General features: G+C 33.3%; 1 protein-coding gene across 7 annotated transcripts in view; it reads left to right on the plus strand.

The window, feature by feature from the left end:
• The window catches only part of ASPH (aspartate beta-hydroxylase), a 110,933-nt gene that overhangs the window by 20,121 nt on the left and 70,856 nt on the right, over positions 1–19,956 (plus strand). For 6 of the 7 annotated variants that reach the window (XM_054284744.1, XM_054284745.1, XM_054284749.1 and 3 more), the window contains 3 exons: positions 17,461–17,550; positions 19,068–19,142; positions 19,635–19,796. In XM_054284744.1, the coding sequence (XP_054140719.1) occupies positions 17,461–17,550; positions 19,068–19,142; positions 19,635–19,796 (327 nt within the window). Of the gene's footprint in view, positions 1–4,429; positions 5,791–17,460; positions 17,551–19,067; positions 19,143–19,634; positions 19,797–19,956 lie in introns of those variants that run through there. The other variant, XM_054284751.1, reaches the window with a different exon arrangement.

The raw sequence follows: 19,956 nt of genomic DNA on the forward strand, positions 1-19,956 counted from the left end.
TCCTTTTCTTGACAGTCGTATAGAGGCAGAAACATTCTGCTGCTTTGTTCCATCTCTGTTTTATGCAGCCTGATATAGCTGGGAGTTCTGCCAGTACATGAAAGTGTTTCTATTCTAAGCTTGTCTTATCATGCATTCAAACCTTGTACTTCAAGTGTGACCTTAAAAGGTCACATATCAAAATTTATTTGTATTATTTTTGAAAAGTTGCTTAGAAATACAATTTATTTTCATTTAAATTTGAGCATAATTTTTGCAGTATAAAAGAAATGATAAATTTTTAAGTTTTATGACACTGAAAAAAATATGAATATAAAAAGATATTTCTTTCAATAGCAGGCATGTTATATTGTTAACTGAACTTCCCCATAAGTTACTGTGCTTGTTTACATTTAAAATTAAATATGAAATAAAAAATAAGCACCACAATGCAGACTGAAATTATTTCATTGATGTAAAAACTGGAAGACTGGATTCCCTCTTGAGGAATTTGTCTTCCAGAATTAAGTCATTGCAGTAAAGGAAACTGAATAGTAAGCCTACTTTCTGAATATTGAGTGCAAAGCTCCTTTTATTTGAAAGGATTTTGTTAGGAAGGCTTATTACTTTCTGGGATTTTTTTCTGGGTCAGAATGCCATAACAGCAAGTGGTTTCTCTGGTACAAAAGGAGTTACTACAGTTTGGTGTTTAATGATAGGAATTCATATGCTTTTTTCCTCCTCTGTTCTTTAGCTATTACAGCACTCGTATTGTGTATTGAAGTTGTTATATGTACAGTGGTTTAATGTTGTCCACTTCCATAACTTTTAGTTTTCCCTACAAATTTCAAGATTGCATTTCATATTAGTAAATATCTAGTAAATATCTTTTAAATTTAAATTAATTTAATTAACATTTTAAGAAATGCTTCTACCAGCACGAGTTTATTTTGTATTTCAAATAATGGTTTTAATAATTTTCTGTACTACTTGGCCATATCTAAATAGAATAATTAAAATTTATTATTTTATTTCTTGTTTGTGTAAGGTATGATAGGATCTGTTCTTTTTTATTGGTTGGAATCAAAGTGGGTTTCATGATTAGGTTCCCTTGAGGGATTTGTGTAATTTTCAAAAGGATATGCGAGAAGTTTGTTGTTCCCCTCTTCCCCTACTCCCTGTGTAAGAGAAGTAAAAAAAAAACAAATAAAACCCAAACCACCTACACCCCCTCCAGTCAACCAACCCCAAGTTGGTTTGCTTCCCAGTTTTTGTCCACTTCACTCTGATAGCTCTCAGAAGGGTGTTATTCTTAGGGGGAGTGCTACACATCTGACCTTGCTTTACATCAGTACAGTGAAGCAGTGGCTTTAGTGGTATTACCAAAAAAGTGGCATGTATAGGGGTACTAATGTCTGCTGTAATAGTTACTTTGGAGCCAAGGTGTTTCTTGTACTTCTGCCCCTTTTAACCAGCAACAATATCCTGAGAAATTGTCCTTAAATGGTTGCAGAAGTTAGCACAGTTTTGGAGCTGCAGCTACAGAAAACAATCCCTTTATTGTTCTTGTGCATTTAGTTCAGAGTAGTCCAGCTATGCAGAAAATGGCAAAACTCCATCCTCGTGTGTCAGCAGTCAAATGGTAATAAGCAGTAAAATTCAAGTAAGAAATCTTCTTTTCCTCTGGTTCACCTACAGAAGAAAAATAAGTTTGGAGGCAGTCATGCTGAGATTGCACATTCAAAAAATCTGTAGTGAGATAATAGGTGTTAAAAGAATGCTTTTGCACAGTTCCGCTGTTTAGGATAAGTTTCATGCTCTTTCCTATTTGTCTCATGTTCTACTGTAGCACTTTCAAACATTAAAGGTTAGCTTGTGCTCGTTTTCGTAAGAAGAGATGTTTACAGGAGAAGAAAAGCTTTGTCCTGTTAAATGCATGTAGGGAAGTCCTGTGCCCTAGTGCTTGTGGTAATTATTTGAATGGACAAATATTTTGACTCCTTCATTCACTTGGATTTAAATTGTCATGTTAAGACTTCTCTTGAGTGAACTCTTTTGAGTCCCTGCTTTAGTAGGGTATGGTTGCTCTGCTTCGGTCACCATTTTCAGATAATTGTTAAGATGCTTTTGTGAGCTTATCAGTTTTTCATTTGAAAAGCAGTTCTTCTTGATCATGGGGGTGAATGAAGATGAAGAACAGAGTATGAATGAGTTGGCAGTTTGTCTGTACTCTTTGTTAGAAAGCAAGATAAACATATGAAATCCTGTGGTTTTTTTCTTTAACTCAGGCTGGAGTGTTCCATGAGGGTTTTTTTGGTTTTATTCTTGGGTTTATTTTGTTAAATGCAAAGGCCATTATCTTCATCTTGGATAATTTTTGCAAAGAATTGTAGAGAAAAGATTTAGGCTTTTTTGATTGTGTTTTTTTTTTTTTTTTGACAAAGACTGTAAGACATTTTCTTCCAATTTCTGTGGTTCCCTTTGGAGTCCCAGTATTTTCAAAAAAAATATGCTGCTGTACTCTATTTTATAAATGTAATTGCCCAAAAGTCTTATTCTTGACTTTATGTAATAACAGGGGCATCTGTATGATCCTGTACATGTGTACAAAAATGACTTCTTGAGGTCCTTTGGGAGTAGTGTGTTGTTCTTTTTCTTTTGTTGGATTTTTTTTTGTTTTGTTTTTTTTCCCCATTTTTTTTTATATGAGATTATGACAGACTAGAATAACAGAAGTATTAATTCTGCATTTATAACTTCGATTGTACTTTTAGGATTTTTAGATTCAAGTTTCCATTCTTATATTGAGATTTTGTTCTTCAATAAATATCCTTACTTCAGTTTATGTCTTTATATCTTGTATTATCCAAATTTTGAAAACAAATTAGAATAATTGAGTACTGTGCATAAAGTTGTTTATAAAATTTAATTTTTATAGAACTAAGCCATGGAAGAAGTTGGAGAGGGATATTTATAATACCTTGATTGCCTCCTGGATTCAGTCTGTCATTTTTAAACCTTTGAGCTATCCAGTGAAAAGTTAAAGAGAATGACTGGTCACTCAAGTAGAGGTTCTGGACATCCAGGTGCAAGGATGTGGAATATCATGGACTTGGAAGTTTCTTCAGAATTATCATTGATAATTTCACTATGTGCTGTAAGAAAAACGTGTTGAAATGTGTTAAATGTCTCTGCCATGAACTCCTCTATCTTGAATGTTTCATTAACCTGCATCTAATATTGCTTTGTAATCTGCATGTGCAACACATTCACTTAATTTTATGTTTCAATAATCTGTCTTCACCTTTAGCTCACTTTTCTGCTCGTCTTTTCAAAACAAATGAAAATTTGTTCTGGTTAGAAGTGGGGGAAATTCCTCCCTCTGCAGCTTTAAAGTGTACCAGTAATTGTTTGTTGTTGCCTGGTCATTTTGTTGTGCTTTTCCTAGAATGGAAAATTTGAAATGTTATTTAGTGATAATTGTAAAACACTGATTTTAATTTTAAAAACCCAAACAAATGTAGGCAAGACCTCCCCCAAAGCAGGAGGGGGAAAAAGCATTAGCCATGGCTTATTTGCACTTTTCAAATGTCATTTAGATCAGTAGGTCTTGTAAGATAAAATAGTAACTTCTAATATTAGGGTCTTTAGCAGCGATGAGCTTACTCTTTGCTGTTCTGGCCTTCTCTACCTCAGCTCTTTACCTTGCTTTAGATTTTCTATATAACAAAACTTATACCCTGTATTGGCTACCTACTCATTTTTATCTGGTGTTCTGTATATCCTCAGGTGTGGAAATAATTCCTGAGGATCAAGTGCATCCTCTAGAAATCTATCATAGAAACAAATGGTTGAGAAACATGTTAAAAAATGCAAAGCAAACAAACTGCAAATCCAGCAATTAGAATCCTCACTTCTAAGCAAAATCAAAATTCTGCATGGATAAGAATGTTATCCTTAACAGTGTGTCTGTGATGAGTTTGTTTTTATACTCTTTGCTTTTAAATGTTATTCTCGGTCATCAGTTGCAAGCTCTCAAAATTGAACATAATGGTTTAAAAAATGAAGAAAACAAATTGAGTGATTTTAAAGTAGTAAAAGATTACTGATAAAAAACTGTCTAAACTGGAGTAGAAAACCTAAATATAAATGGGTTTAGTTTTAGGACTAGGAAGAAAGGAAAGCAAAGCTACTGCTTTTTTTTCTCCTTTTTTTTTAGTAAGATTCTGGCATAATATTTTGCATGTTTCTTGCCGAAATTATAGTCTGTATTGGAAAGATTCAACTTTCTTAACATCCTTCTATTTCCTAGTTAGCATTCCTGTAAAGACTTCTGTCTATGACACGAGATGTCTTTCACAGATCCTCCTTTTGCAGTTTCCTCTTTCCACCTAACTGCTGTCTCTTTTTTCCCCTTCCCTCTCTCTCTCTTTCCTCTATTCTTGTATAGGCCTGACCAAAGATGGCAGTAATGAAAATATTGATTCCCTTGAGGAAGTCCTTAATATTTTAGCAGAGGAAAGCTCTGATTGGTTTTATGGCTTTCTCTCATTTCTCTATGATGTATTGACTCCTTTTGAAATACTAGAAGAAGAAGAGAGCGAAGCTGCAGATGATGTTGATGGTACGTCACAGAATGAAGGGGTTCAGGGAAAAAAGACTTGTGTTATTTTGGATTTACAGAACCAGTGACTGAAAGACTAATTTGATTGGCTTTCGAAAATGTCCATGAAATCATCAACCTTAATATAGCAAGAATTTATGGCATTGAGGGGAACCTCCCAAATGGACACTCTAAAGATTGAACTAAAGTTAGCCATGCAATGCTGTTTCAGTAGTTGAAAGCCTTTCAATAATTTTTCCATTTTTGTGACAGGATGGCAAGCATTATGCAGGTGTGTAAATATATGTAGAATAAAACGTGTATCTGTGGTTGTGTAGTTGGTTTCTGTATGTGCTTCAATTTGTGCATTTTGTGCACAAAACTTACAAAGCTTAAGTGTAATAATCTCTACTGTTAACACTATAACATTTGTCTTTCTAGCAAACATTAACTGAAGCATTTTGTAATAGCCTTGATTATAAAGTATTCTAGCATGACTGCATTTTGTAAATACATATTTTTATGTTAATCCTTAATATAGTCATGACAATGATAATTCTCTTGTGAAATATAATTTTAATAAATAACTTATTTTGGGATCCACTGGTTTCTCAGATAGGTTCTTTTTACTTGTTCAAAGAAAAGCACTAATTTATAAGTGCTTGAAAATTCTACAGGAACATTTATTTCTAAGTTGGCTAACATCATGTTTTCAGAAGCTACACTGTCATATGGTTTATTCCCACTGATTTGTCTGTTTTCAAAGTAAATCTTCAGTAATTTCTTTAATATGACAATCAAATCACAAGGGCTGTTCCAAATTTCTTTTAGTTTTTAAGGTGGGCCTTCTGTGGAAGTGGGAAGCTATGATTATGTATTTCTAATGTAATACTGCATATACTAAAGACTAATTGGAAATTAGAATTTTATGTCTTCTATTCCTTGAGAAATTTAAGTATTTAATGTAGTTTTGCAAATTGGAATATTTTTCTTGTGAAACTGTATTATGGCAGTTGTTCCAGAAATACTTTCCATGTATGTGAATTCTGTCTGCTGTCATGAAGTTACTGGTGTAGAAAGGGCAGTTTATAATTGTGTCGTGCAGTTTGTATCAGGTATCAAAAGCTGAAACTAAGCTGTCCTTTTAAAACATGAATAATGTACTCAAAAAAATTGCTATTAAAATTGTATCAAATTGGTTTTTGTAATGCCTGCTTTGCTGAAGTTTATGTTGGTTTCCTATATGAACATGATACCCAAGTTTAAACACAAGTAGTTGCAGGCTGAAATTTTAACTTCTTTTAAAAATAAATAAAATTTCACTTACTTTAGCATGCCATTTTTAAAGCAATTTAACATACCTGTTTGAAAAAACTTCCTCTAGATCATCCAATTCAAGGTACTATATAATCTTTTAAAAGTAATAAAAATGTGCTAGTGTTAAGCAAGTGAAATGTTGTGATGGGCTGATACTGCTACTCAAGGTTTATGAATTAAGTAGAGCCTTGAGAGCCTTGGTCACATTTTCTTCCAAATATTTGGGTATTAGGATATAAAAAAGCTAACAACATAAAAATTTAATGGGTTTTAAAACAAGATATATGAAGTGTAAGGCAAAGAAAATAAATAAGCACACCCCTAAACATTATAAAAATAAATGCTAGTAGATCTGGAATATTACTCAGCAATTGTTAGCAAGGGCAAGAAACTTGCAGTGTCTGAGATGTAGGAAATAAGTAAGCTTGGGTTGTTTTTTTTTGTTTGAGAATTTTATTTATCTTAATTTACAAGAAGATTTCTTCTTAATTAGAAAAAGATTTGAATTAGAAATAAGAGTTTCATCACTGTTTTGGGATAATATTACCTCTCAATGTGAATTAAAAAATTGTCATACAACATTGAATGCTATTGTAGATACTTCAGTAATGGAAATAAATAGCCAAAAAGAGAAGGGAAACATCTGCTATAAGAATTCCATATAATGAAGTTTATACAAAATTTTTTAAAAAATGAATTGATAAACTGGAAATATTTCTGGTGAAATTGAGGTGGATTGCTTGAACTTCTAGAAAGCTAGAGACATTGAGGTGATCAGTAAACAGTGAATTAGTTTAATGTGGGCAGCAGATATGAAAGGTGGGCCAACAGTTCTGATTTGATATCATGCAGCTTCCTTGTTGGTTTTATTAAATGTGTTGGCATCTGCTCAAAACCAATTAAGTGGGAATGAAGAATTTGTCAGGGGAGAAGGGATGAGGGGTGAATGCAAAGACCTAGTGTAAGTAAATATCTTTGTAGGATACTTCCTTCTGGAAAACAGTCTTCTCAGAAGTGTTCAGTCTTGCCTGGGGTTGTTCCTGTTGAGTTAACAATTGAACCCTCGCCTGTGGTTCTCTCTGAAAGTTTGGAATAGAGGAGTTTGGTTTTCATGTATTCTCTTAATGGTTGTGATTACAAGCAGAGCTTGGCTAGTAAGGACAGTAATAACATTTAGTTGAATATTCAGTTATATCAGCATGGCAGGCTTTTTTGGTTTGTTTTTTCATTTGTTTTATAAAAGGCATTTAAAAGCAAAAGACATTAAGCTGAGTATGATGTGCAAATAAGCAAAGAAAACTGAACAGTATCCCAATTTGCTTGTGAGTCCGCCCAAATAGTTTGAAATTAGTTGAGGAACTTGAAAACTAGATTTTTAGCTTGATTGTTCGTGACTAAAAATACAGTCGCTAAATTTTTTTTAAGTATTTTTAAAGTATGGGTTGAAAGCTGTGGCATTTTGACTTCTATTATCTTAGAATAATTGTTTTAGAGAGCAAGGCTGCTGCTTTCTCCTGAAGTTTCTGGTATGAGAATTTAAAACAGGGGAAAATTAGTAGCAAACAATGTTTTTTTGGAATGTGTGTTTTTTCCAATGTATGGAAAATATATTGTTTAAGTAATCAGAACTTGCTGGGTTTTATACCTGGGAAGGAATGAAGCTTTATTGATTTTATATTAAATTGGACATGTGGGTTTTATTAGATACCCTCATATACCTTACACTTAATTTATATTTAGTTTTTGGAATGCCAGAAATAAATATCTGTGACTAAAATTGTCTTCCAGTTTGTCCAGTGCTTTTAGAAATCTGTGGGCTGTTTTATTTTGTCATTTGTTGGTAAATGTTTGATATTTTAATTGCTAGTCTTCAAACAAAATACTGCATTAACCTTCATAGCAAAGCTTTTTCTTGCTTTCTTGTGATACTAATCAAACTAAATTTATAGGGGTAAAAACTCTTAATACCCATACATCTGAAATGGCCGAAAACTTTTGGAAGCTTTGAACCCCAGATTTCTGTGACCACCTTCAGCAGGATTTAATTTGAAGTAAAAGAGTGTTATATGGCAGAGAGAAATCACAATGCTCATAATGTATAGAATAACTTTGAATTGAAAGGAATAAAGTGTACAGAGATTGTTTGCTTATCTGTTAAAATTTTTATTGCAAAGATTTTTACCAGTATTTCCCCCTGCCCCCTTTAAAAATTTTTCATTATTAGTTAGCCTCAATTGACTGACTATAGAAGAAATCAAATTTTCATGACTGTTATTGGTGTAGGTTGCATTTAGATGGCAGCATAGAAGAAGAATATATTGAAGCATGTGAAAGATTTTCATTTCATTGTCAGATGGGAGTGGTAAAACCCACCTGTATTGTAAATGTAATTTGGGAGCTGGGGAAAGCTGCTGTGTACAGATCAGTCATTTTGGAGAGGTATGTTACTGAATTCCCTGTTTGGTTTCCATCAGATAAGCAGCTATCACAATGATGTCCCAGTGGCATGAAATAAATTAGGTATTGTCTTTCTCATGGTCAGTTAGGATGTATGTCTCGAGGCTAATAAAGGCAAGATTTGCTTGTTGGTTTCTTAAATCTGCTCATGCAGGATGCAGCATAAACATCTGTGACTTCAGGGAACAAAAATGCTTTCTGCCACGTGTGTCTGATCTGGATTTTCTTCTGACATTAGACAGTTAAATAAGCAAGAGATATTAAAGCAACGTGTGGAGAATATACTGAAGTTTGGTGTTTGGTTGTTTGAGGGGTTTTTATGCTGGTTGTATGAATTAAAATCTGCACTTGGAGAGATACAGGCTTTGGTAAGAAAAGTACTCTGAGCTCAGTTAAAGGTAAGTGGATGTTAGCTTTCTGTCAGTAAACTAATTTTGTTTAGCAGATGACTTTGTATGTCTAATATAGCATATTATAAATGCAAAATCATAGTAATAATTTTGTGCAGGGGAATATACAAATAAGCATAATTTTTTCTGACCTGCAATTCTTCTGGAAAAGGAAAATAGAAAGGAGAGAAAAAAATGTTAACAATGATTTTGGTTTACAGATTTTTATTTCCTCTTTTGGCATGCAATTTCAACATATTTTTTTAGGTTTTTGTGTGGCTAAGGAGGTTCTTGATGGAACATCATAAATTAAGGCAAGAGTTGGAACACCAGCCCTAGTGTTTTAAAACTTGACACTTCATATTCTGTTATCGAGGCTTTGCATAAATTACAGAAGGGTAGCAAGTGCTGTTTGTCAGCTTCTAGGTGCTAACCTGGCCCATTTGCTTTCTGCAGTAAATGCAAAATAGCCTCTCCCTTTTTCACATCTAAGTGGATAAGCCACCTTAATTAGCTTTCATTTGTTTCCTGGTGCTGCAGGTTAAAAATGTTTATGCAGGTAGAGGTTGTGGAGAAATTAAATTAGAGGAAATTTTTCACATGGCAAAGCCTTTTGTCTAGCAAGGCTATTAAAGTTTTCAGGATTATTAAGTGAATAAAATAGTATTTGCACGTCCCAGGTTGCTAAATATATTGTTAAATATGAGAATGGTATTTGTCAGCTCTGGGAAGCTGCTGAAAAACAGAGAGCCTTTTGCTATTTTTTTTCAATGCTTATCTTTCTAAATAAAAATAGTATTTATGTATTTTTCTTCTGATGCTCAACTTCTAAATCTCTGTTCTCACTTGGGGGTTGTTTGTGGATAATGTTCTTGAAGGGTTTTATGGGGAAAAATAGAGGAAATGACTGGACTGTTGCAGAATAGTAATGCTTTGTGATATTCCTGAGCTTCAGAAGGTCAGTTAAGATAGCAAGCTGACCACCTTTAAGCACTGTATGCAAATGACCACTTTGAGAGGAGTATTTAATTTATACAATGACTATTTGAAGGAGTTATTTAAAAATATTGTAAACCTATGTTAACTTTGAACACAACTTTTTAATTAACTAACTCAAATAATAGCCATTTCTGAACTTCCATTATACCCTTTTGATGTTATGAATTGTGTATTTACTTCTTGCATTGCCAGCATTGGACATTTATAATGTGGGATTAAATGGAAAAAAAGAAGGAACATTAAAGCTAGTTCAAAACAATTGTGAAGCCACTTGAATTGGACGTTAGAATAAGAGTCCACAAGTTCAACTACATGATTTATAGAATTCTGGACATTTGTTTGTGTGTCCCCATGCATATAGAAACATAAATTAGTGCATTTAAGAGGGAACTGGCAAATACTTTGCAGAGAAATCAGAGGGGGGTGTTGGTTATAATTATGTGTTAGTACTTGTCTGGAGAACTGAGCAATCTCCAAGTCAAGATGCTTCACAAGTAGCATCTGGTAATGTGGTACTTTTCTTTGCTTAGTCTTTCACATCATACTCGTGATGGTCCTGCAACTGAAGTTGCTTTATTTTTAATGACTTAATATTATGTATTTTTCCATAGCATTGTGGTGTGCTATGTAAAGTGAACTTTTTACATAAGATGGCAGGTTGGAAAATTTAATGTCAGGTTTATTAAATACCACAAATATGCTCATAACCTATTTCCATTTTGCAACTAATTAGGTGAGGAGCCAGGAGGGGTAGCCAAGAAAAAAACTAAACTCAAAGGTATTTTTAATGTTCTTTTTCATGCGGAACTTTATGCAGATAAGGATGTATGAAATGCATGTGCATTACAAATACCAACTGTGGGTTATAATGTTTACTAATACTAGCTATGTTGGCTAAATATTTTCTAATGGTGCAGCAAATATTGTTCTTGCAATTTCTCAGTATTTACTTTTACTACTGATTGAAATTCAGTGGCAATGGGAGCGCTTTCCTAACTAGAAATGACATTTTGTTTGTGTGGATTTTTTTTACAACAAATGTCTTGTTTGGATTGTAAGTAGTTTATGATAACCTGATATTCTGCATGCTTTTAAGTAAGATTTTGCTCCATATGAAATCCTTTTTGTTATCTTCCATGAATTCATGATATCATTACTATATTGTATTGGCCTTGAGTGCCTTAATTCTTCTAAGGCTGTACTTTAATAGTTTCATCTATTTTTTTTCCTGTGAGAATTGAAATTTAGGCAAAGTCCAATAACTTCCCCTTTAATATTATTTGTAGGATTGATTGCAACATTTTCTGAAAGCTTAGTGTGGGATAGCTTGCAACCAATTTATGCCATATATTTATTTATAATTACATTGCTGTATGAACAGGTCATAATGTTGAAGACAAAAAAAGCTAATTAGCAACAGCAAACACCAAGGTACCAGGTGTACTTCAGGTGTGTAGCTTTTTATATCTGCTCAGTTATCTCTGGGCAGCATTAGGCTATGGAAACAGTCTCTATGTTACATTAACCACATATAGACTGCAAGGTGTTTTTTCCTAGCAGTATATGAAAAATGCATGCTATTCACCATACAAACCTTTGTGAGGAAAAAAGTGTATTTGCTAAGGAAATTTTGCTGCTCATTCCAGTGTGGCTTTTCTCAGCATCTTGCATCAAGTTGAAATTTTTAGCATTTGTTCCACATTGTGCTTGGTATAACTTGGTTGCAAACTGCATGTTTCAGAGACTCTAATAACTGTCACTTAGCAATTCTTTCCTGAGTTTTGGATTATTTTTCAATGTTTGATATGAGAATAAATTAATGGCATATTTCAAATGTTTTATGTCAAAAACCATTTGGAAGGAAATATGATGTCATTCCCTTTAGACCAAACTATGTAATTGAATTGTTCACTCCACAGAAACATTACACAGCAGCTAGAGGCAGACCCGCTTTTTTGCCTCAACAGACTGCAGTTTCTCACAAAAGTCTGAATAAAAATAGAGCTGTTTATATGTAGAAGTCATTATTACTTCCTTAATAATATGGGAGTATTAGTTTCAAAATTAAATACAAATATTGCATACAGATTTAATGAAAACTCTCTGAATTTTATTGAATTAAAATTCCTTATTCTTGAGAATTCTACTGATATTGACAAATATTTTTGAAACTATGGCAAAATGGAAGTAAATATTGAACATTAAACATATTGAACATAAATTTCAAGGCTTCTGTTCTGATTGTTCTTATGACATATTATCTGTATACCCTGTCACAGCCAAATGTGAATTGAAGTAGAGAAGCACAAGTGACACAACTTCAAAAGTAAAATAAAGAACAAAATGTTACTGATAACTGAAAAACAAATTTACAATTATTGCTTTGATTTATTTCACTGAGTTTAGTCTAACCCAGCTAACTTTTTTGGACTTGATTTAATTCATCAGGACATTGCTGTTTCTTATTACTTGTACTTCTCAATATGTACTTCAGTTACCTTTTCAAGTCTTTGCTTAATATGAGGTAGCAATATCAGGAAACCATTGTATTATAAATTTGTATGATAATGTTTATAACTGTTACACTGTTGTCAAAGGTTCAAAATTTATTCTGATTTTCACGCTCACAGGCAAAAGTGGTTTTAGCATTCTGCAGAAGTTAGCAGTAAGTTAATAGGGGCATGGTTTTCTCTAGATTAACACTTCATTTGGATGCAGCTGCAGTAGAAGTCAAGCTGATTTGCTGGCTGCATGGTGTGAAATGTTCCTAAAGGTTTAAAACTAATTTGTTTAAATTGCTTAAAGCTTAGGAGTTAACTGTGCAAGTTTAAATCTAACAAACATTAAATAATGATTTGATCAAAGCTTTTACATGGCTGTTCATAAGATGTTTTTTGGCCTAAGAATGGTTCTCTTATTGAACATTTCCTCTTTTTTAAATGAAAAACTAAAAAGTAAAAGAAGCTATTAAAGAATCACTCAAGAAGTTAAGGGAGAAGCAGGAATCCAAAAAGGAGGAAAATGAAGAAGAAAGAAAGAAAACCAGGAAAGGAAAAGATGCCACTGATCGAAAGGACAAGAAAGCTGTTGATATGAATAAATTAAAGAAAGATTCTGACAAGGCTAAAAGAGACAGAGGAAAGGAAAAAGGCCTAGACAAAAGTATGAAATCCAAGGAGACTACAAAAAGATCAGCCAGTGAAAAGGATGGCACCGTTCAGGTGGGGAAAAGACAAAGAAACAAAAAAGATAGTTAAAAGCCAATCCAAGGAAGACAAGAAAGAAAAGAAATAAACAAGAGTTCCTGTTCTGCTAATGAGGAACAGACCTCAAGAATGTAAAATTCAGCATATTATATGAATGTAGTAAAAATGGCAATAAGAAAATAATGTTTTCTGGAAATAAGTGTGAACAAAGGCTATATATAATATTTTTTTAAAAACTGTTCAGTGTGTACTGATATTATAAACACAAAGCAGAAACATCTGCTGTGAAACTCAAGTATGTACATATGTTAATGTGCCTGGCTACCAATGTGTATTGAAAAGATTCAAATGTCAGATTGATGCCAGTTACTTCAAGTCTACTCTAAATATGGGTTTGGGGTCTCGTGATTGTTTTTTTTTTCTTTCCTTGTTTACTTGTATTTGCTTGATGTGGAGATGAAAGTTGAATGTTCTATATGAAATGCAAGTTTAAAAGCATTATTAACAGGCTTATCTGGACACATGTAGTGGAAACTCATAAGATATTTCTATTTCACAGAAACAACCAAGAGGTGCATTGATGGACTATAGTGTCCATTATTAACCCAATAAATGTAACTTATTCTCTGCCAAATTCTTTCTCTGAGGAAACTGGGAGTTTTTCCTGAAAAAACTATTTTGTACACAAATAGTCAAACCAACTTCAGAGTTGCACTTTATTGTGAGACCTTAGGGTAAACTCAATCAAAATGTTCCTACATTTTGTCTTTTGATCCCATGACAAAATGTTTCTGGTTTCTTCCATTCCTTATTTACTTAATTATTTTATTTCTCTATATTTGTGTTGGAAATATTGATTCATTATCACATTTTCTATTTAACTGTGTCCTGATTTTTTTCCAAGTTTGACAGTCTTTTGGTAAGGAATACTGATGAAAATTAGGCCATCTATTTCATCATTGATAAGTATTGTTGTATTCCAATTACATGTAAGATGTGATATGCTAGTACTACTCTATTCTGGTTGAATTTGTTTAGAGAACAGCTTGGATATTTTGCGACTATTATCTTCTTCAACACTTTCAAGTGCATGATGCTTCTATAAGCAAAATCTTGTGTTAGTTTGTTCTTGCAGCTTCTGTATTTTCAGCATCAATGAAGGATTTATTCAGCAGTCTCATTAGAGTAAATAAAGTTGCAAAAACATTTCTGCAGAGATAATAGAGAGATTTCAGAATATTTTGAATCTATGGTTGCTGTCAAGTTTATCTAGAAATTAATATTTTCCAAATAAATTTGAAAGCAAGTATATTGTATGGAACTGCACAATATAATTACACAGGATTTAGAGCAACATTTGTAATGGAAGTTTAAGATTGTTTCTTGATGTACTGCAGTGTTAGTTTCAGGAAAACAAAACAAAGGAGTGAAATTGAGAATGAGTATATATATGCATGTGGATGGTAATTTAAGATTGAAGTCCTGAAGGTTAATTCTCTTTTTGGTTTTGCTAAAATTTTGTGTGTAACAATTGGCAATATACTTAGCTCAGCCATTCCATACATATGACTGCATCATGCTTTGATCCCTAGAGTTATAAGATGTGATAATAAGGTTAAAGATTATTTGATTTTATTTTTTTTTTAGAGAAAATGAAACATTCAAACAGTTGTGAAAAATAGTTCAAATTAAAGCTGTAGAAAACAGTACAGTTTCTTAAGATTCTGGCTGTGATAATTAAAAGAGGTGATGTACTCTGAGGTATATTCTAAATATTTATAAATTCATGAGGAGGGAGGGAAGAGATGTGCATTGTGAACTTTACAATTCCTAGCAAAAGGAGAAATGAGAGAATGAAGATCTAATAAATGCAACTTCATAATGAACATTCTTTGTTAGTTTTTGGTGGTGATAGATATACTTTTTCACCCTTGCTCTGGTAAGTGTTAAAATGCATATTTGACCAGAGGAGCATTCAAATCACTCTTCTCAAGGATGGTGGCACAATGTTATGGTGCACATCACTTTTTATTTTCTCCTGTAATGTGCCAGAACTTTTAACTGTGTGGGAGTGAAATTTCAAATGAATTGCTGTTCTCATAACATATTGTATCTGTGACCCAAAGTTTCTGGGGTTCTGGAAAGATTGGGTTGTTTTTTTTTTTCTTTTCCAAAGACAATTTTATTTGAGCAGCACTCCAGGCTCTACAGACAGCCACAAAATAAAGTATTTTTGCTCCAGACATCTGTTGTCTTGTTGTATATCTCTATGAAGTATTGTCATTAAACTGAATGCAACAAGTCACCACATTAGCTCAAAAAATGCACCAGGCAAGTAAAAGCCAAATGCAATTTTAATAAACAGAGGAGAGAAAATAATATCTTACAAAAAGTAAATTATTTGGTATATTACCTACTTGAAAGATTGAATAGAAATCAGTGTTAAGCACAATAGACGTGTATAAAAAGCTTGAAGGTTAAATTGAGAAATGTGCAAGTGGAACAAAGACAGTCTTGTGGGTTCCTTCTTTCCTGTTAAGTACCCATAGTTCTTGTTTGGTGTGGAGTATTGGCTGTCTTTTGAAATGCTTTGAATACATTTTTGTTCATGAAGCAGAGTATGTGGTTGTCTGGATCTGAACATGGGGGTGGCTTATTGAGGGTACAAAATCTTCCTTAAAGCAGTGTATATGTAAAGTAACTGAACTGTGTTTGTGAAAGCAAGGTGGCTGTTTCCATGCTTATGGATTCTGAAGTGTGAGAGCAGTTAATATGACTTACTGGTTTTGTCTCCATCCTAAGATGATTGTAGAAGGAAGTAACTTCTTACTCTTGTAACCATTAATAGGCGTGCAGGAAGAGATGAAAGTCTTAATAATATTTTTTAATATTCTAAGTGGGTGTTTTTTTAATGACAGAAGAAAATTGGCCAAAAAATTAAATGTAAATTTGACATTTTTCTTTAGCTTCTCATTTTGACTTCAAAGTGGTGGACTCTTAGTTACACTACTTTTGGATACAGCCTAACTACCTATCTTCAAATAATTGAAATTTAAATAATAATATAAATATAAAAATAATTTATTTAAATAATATTAAACGGTAAGATAGGCCTGATTCTGTTATCCTGTCACCATTACTTGAAATAAATACATGCTTTTCTCACAATGCATAAAATTATTTCTCTACACAAATTTGGTTTGAGACATACTAGTCCAATTTGCATTGATATATGTCTGACTCCAATAGAAATGTGGCAATTACTATTTTTTAAATTATACTTACTTGAAATATAATATTTATCCACTTAAGAGTTGCTCTTACAAGATTGCTAGTACTACAGGAGTGTTCGTTATAGTTTAGCCTCTGCTTTCTTCATTCTATCTTTTCTGTTGATTTTCATGTATACAGCTGTTGAAAAACTAGTTTGCTTTGAGCAGTGGTGTTTGTTGAGAAGGGAGTCTTACCTTAATTGACCTTGGATGTAGGATTATCAGCAAATGCCAATTTGAAGGGACTTTGGGAGATCCTTATTCCAACATTCCAAAACAGTGTCATTTCAGAGGAATGACCAGGTTACTCTGGCCATTTTCCAGTGTGGTCTTTCAAACCTCCAAAGATGGGAATGCACAGTCTCTCTGTGCAGTCCTTTCCACTGATTTCAGTGCCCTCATAGAGGTGGGGGTTGTGGGTGTGTGAGTTTTTTCTTATGCCCAGTCTGAACCTCTTGTATAAGTTTTGTTTGAACCCTCTTAAAGGAGAGTTGAGAGGAGAATTAGTCTGATACCAACACATTCTTGACCATATGGTGTCTTAAGATGAGGCATGATCTATCACAGCTGTATCTTTATCTCCTGCCATGATGATGGTGTTGGTCATTACATTTATTGATTGCTTTCTTTTCATTGTGTTTTGATCTAGAAAGAGACTGTGGTATAGATAGTCACAATCTTAGTGATAAAATTGTATCAGTCATACTTTTTCAATAGTCATTTAGTTGTCAAACTAATCTTAATCAGGTCTTCTAAGATGTAGACATGAATTTAAAGTAATTCTTATTCTGTGTAGCTTTTTGTTAAGTTCAAATTAGTTCTTCGTAGAACCTGTAAAATTTATGATATGAAGCACTTTTTGCCACTTATTTTAGGGCAAAACCAGAGAGAAACAGAGAGAAAAATTTGCTGCCTGTTTTTTTACTGGATACTGAATAAATGTTGGAATACCATAGTCATTTGTTCAGTTACTTTGAAATAAAAGCAAGTGCTAAAATTTCTGTCCCTTTTTACCTCCTCATTCTATGTTTGTCTTCTAAACATCTTTGTTTACTATCTGAATATGCTTTAGTCTTTTTGTATATCACTGTATATTATGACAACCCTGTAATTGTGATTGTTTGAGTGCATTTTTGGAGAGTGTAACATCAGTTAATTTAATTGAAAGAACTTTCTTATGTTATAACTGAACCAGTTCAAAAAGGGCATAAAGTTAACTTTATAACTGAAAAATGCAGGCCTTAAAGAAAGATCTGTCCCAGCACAGCCAGCATCACCAGAATCTGAGGAGACTGTCCAGCCTGCTGAAAAGTCGTATGTCGAATCAGGTAAGACCTTTTGTCAATTTTAGGCAAAACAAAAGACATGATGCTTCATTTGAACTATAGTTCTGTGTCATTAGCATGCAAACTCTTTTATAGATTTTGTGTTGCTTATTTACTGAAGTTTATTTAACAGGAATCATTGTTTATAACTTTGTATAAATCACTGACCGTGAAAATTGTAAAATGTCATGGTTACCATTGTAGGCGTATCGGATCAGAATAACTTTCTGATGATGTATGGTTGTGGTTTATATTGATTTCCAACTTATATTCAGCCAGAATAACAGCAAATTCTTCACCTTAAAAAGAAACAAAACCCTCTCAACAACCAACTTAGTAAGATAAAAAGTATTCACTTTTCTGCTAAAACTACTATATAAAAAAACTAAATAACTAAAGATTAATATATAATAAATACAATAAATGGAGCTCCTACTGTTAAAAAAATAATCTAAACATTTTTAAAGCCCTATACTATTAGTGGAATGTATTAAAATTAAGTGGGATTCAAGAAGAAATATTTAATGTGTCACATTTCACATGAGTGATTTGCATTAGTGTTATTCAGAGAGTAGATGTTTTTCTGGGTTATTGAAGAGGCTTATCCTTTGTGATGTTTATGTGAACCTGATACATAAATATATAAATCTAGAGCATATGGCCAGTGGAATCTATGGAATATAGATTTTGCTTCAGAAGACTTGCATTACTTTTCTTAGGATGTCAATTATAAAATATATCAAGACATGGTTTCCTGTTTGGATGGTTTTTTTTGTATGTGTGTGGTTTTTGGTTTTGTGGGACCGTTTTTTGTAACTGGTGCCATTTTGGATCCTTATTTGAAAATGCAGCTGTTAACTGGTTTACAGCTTTTTTGTCAGATGTGTCATTGCAGGGTTTCTCAATGTTAATTTCAGGACATTTATATGAAGACAACACTTCATACAAATTCCTATTATGTCCTGAGCTGGTGTGTTGGATGGCAATCACTTGTCCATGAAACCAGTTTGTGATTTCTCCTGGCAGTTCGTAGCAGAACAAGACCTTGATACTGTAATGTATCTATTTTCCCTGTTTATAAAGTTGACAGGACCCTACTTCTGCAACTCACATTTTGTTGTCAAATATGACTTCCTAGTGCTGCTGCCTAAATTGTAGGAAGGTAATGGATGAAAGTGTTAGTAAATTAATTCCTTAGAAGATAGTTCTTGGTTTGAATAGTAACTTGAAGTTGTTACTGAAAAATATATGTGCAAAAAATACAGTGTAGATAAATTCTTCCAATTCATCTTCAGATGGACGAATCTGATGTGATTGTTGCATTTCTATATTGGAGAATAAGCAAGACAAAGTTGTTTTTCTAATTGTGTGAGTTGCAGAGGTTCAGCAGGTCAGTCTCTAGGGAACTTTGTGAAAGGGATTAAGAACATTATGGAGCCTGCTAAAAGCTACAAGCCTTGAGTTAATGTTTAGATTTTGCCTTTTGCACTTACCTTCACTGCAATTTATAATCCTTTTAGAGCACAAGACTGCTGACATAGAATTGGAAGAGGAAATTCAATCTGTTCTCCATGAAGCTCTCCATTCCCATCCTGGTAATGCATTAACACTTAGAAATCACTGAAGAGTTTATAAATACTGCCATAGGCTAGATGAATCTCAGAGTCTGGTTTTGGTATGCACTTAAAGTACTTTTGCCTGCATAAAACATTCAAATCAACTCATTTGTCATTTTCAAAAAAATTCAGAAAGTTCAGTCACCAAATCCTAAAACTGTGTCTTCTTACCCAGACTTGTTTGGCAGTAATAGCTTGAATCATTTATTTAACAAAAGCTTCCTCAAAACACTGCATAGAGGGCAAGAGTGGACAGAGCAGAGTTGGCCTTTATTGTGGGCAAAGAAGGTCCTGGCAAGTTGGGTTTATAATGCTGGACTGTGCAGATAAGTTTTCTGTAACTCCCCATTCCCTTTGGAGACTAGCTGGAAAGCACAAAGGGTGTACTGAGGACTGAATATTTGCTGGTAATAGAATATACCAAAGAAAATGTATTCAATTTATTCACTAACAATCTGCATTGTTGATTAGGAGAAAGACATGAAGATGTAGATGAAAGTGTAAGTGAGCAGTGGCAAGCAAAGGAAGAAATACATGGAGAAACTTTTGTAGCTCCTGCAACAGATGACATGCTCAGAGAATTTGAGACTGAAATTTCAGAAGCATATGAGACACCAGACTCAGTTCAGAAAGGTATCTGAATGACTAAATACGTTTTAAATAAATCTGTAAAAGAAAACCCAACCCAGACAAATGAAAATGTGTCTCATTAAAACCTGGACTTGTAATTTTCTGCTTAAAACAGAGCCTTAGGAAGTGCCAACCACAGCATTATTTAGCAAATGCATATATT

The sequence above is a fragment of the Melozone crissalis genome, unplaced genomic scaffold, assembly GCF_028551555.1.
Source record: "Melozone crissalis strain CALT ecotype California unplaced genomic scaffold, PUWL_Pcris_2 ptg000042l_1, whole genome shotgun sequence".
NCBI lineage: Eukaryota > Metazoa > Chordata > Aves > Passeriformes > Passerellidae > Melozone > Melozone crissalis.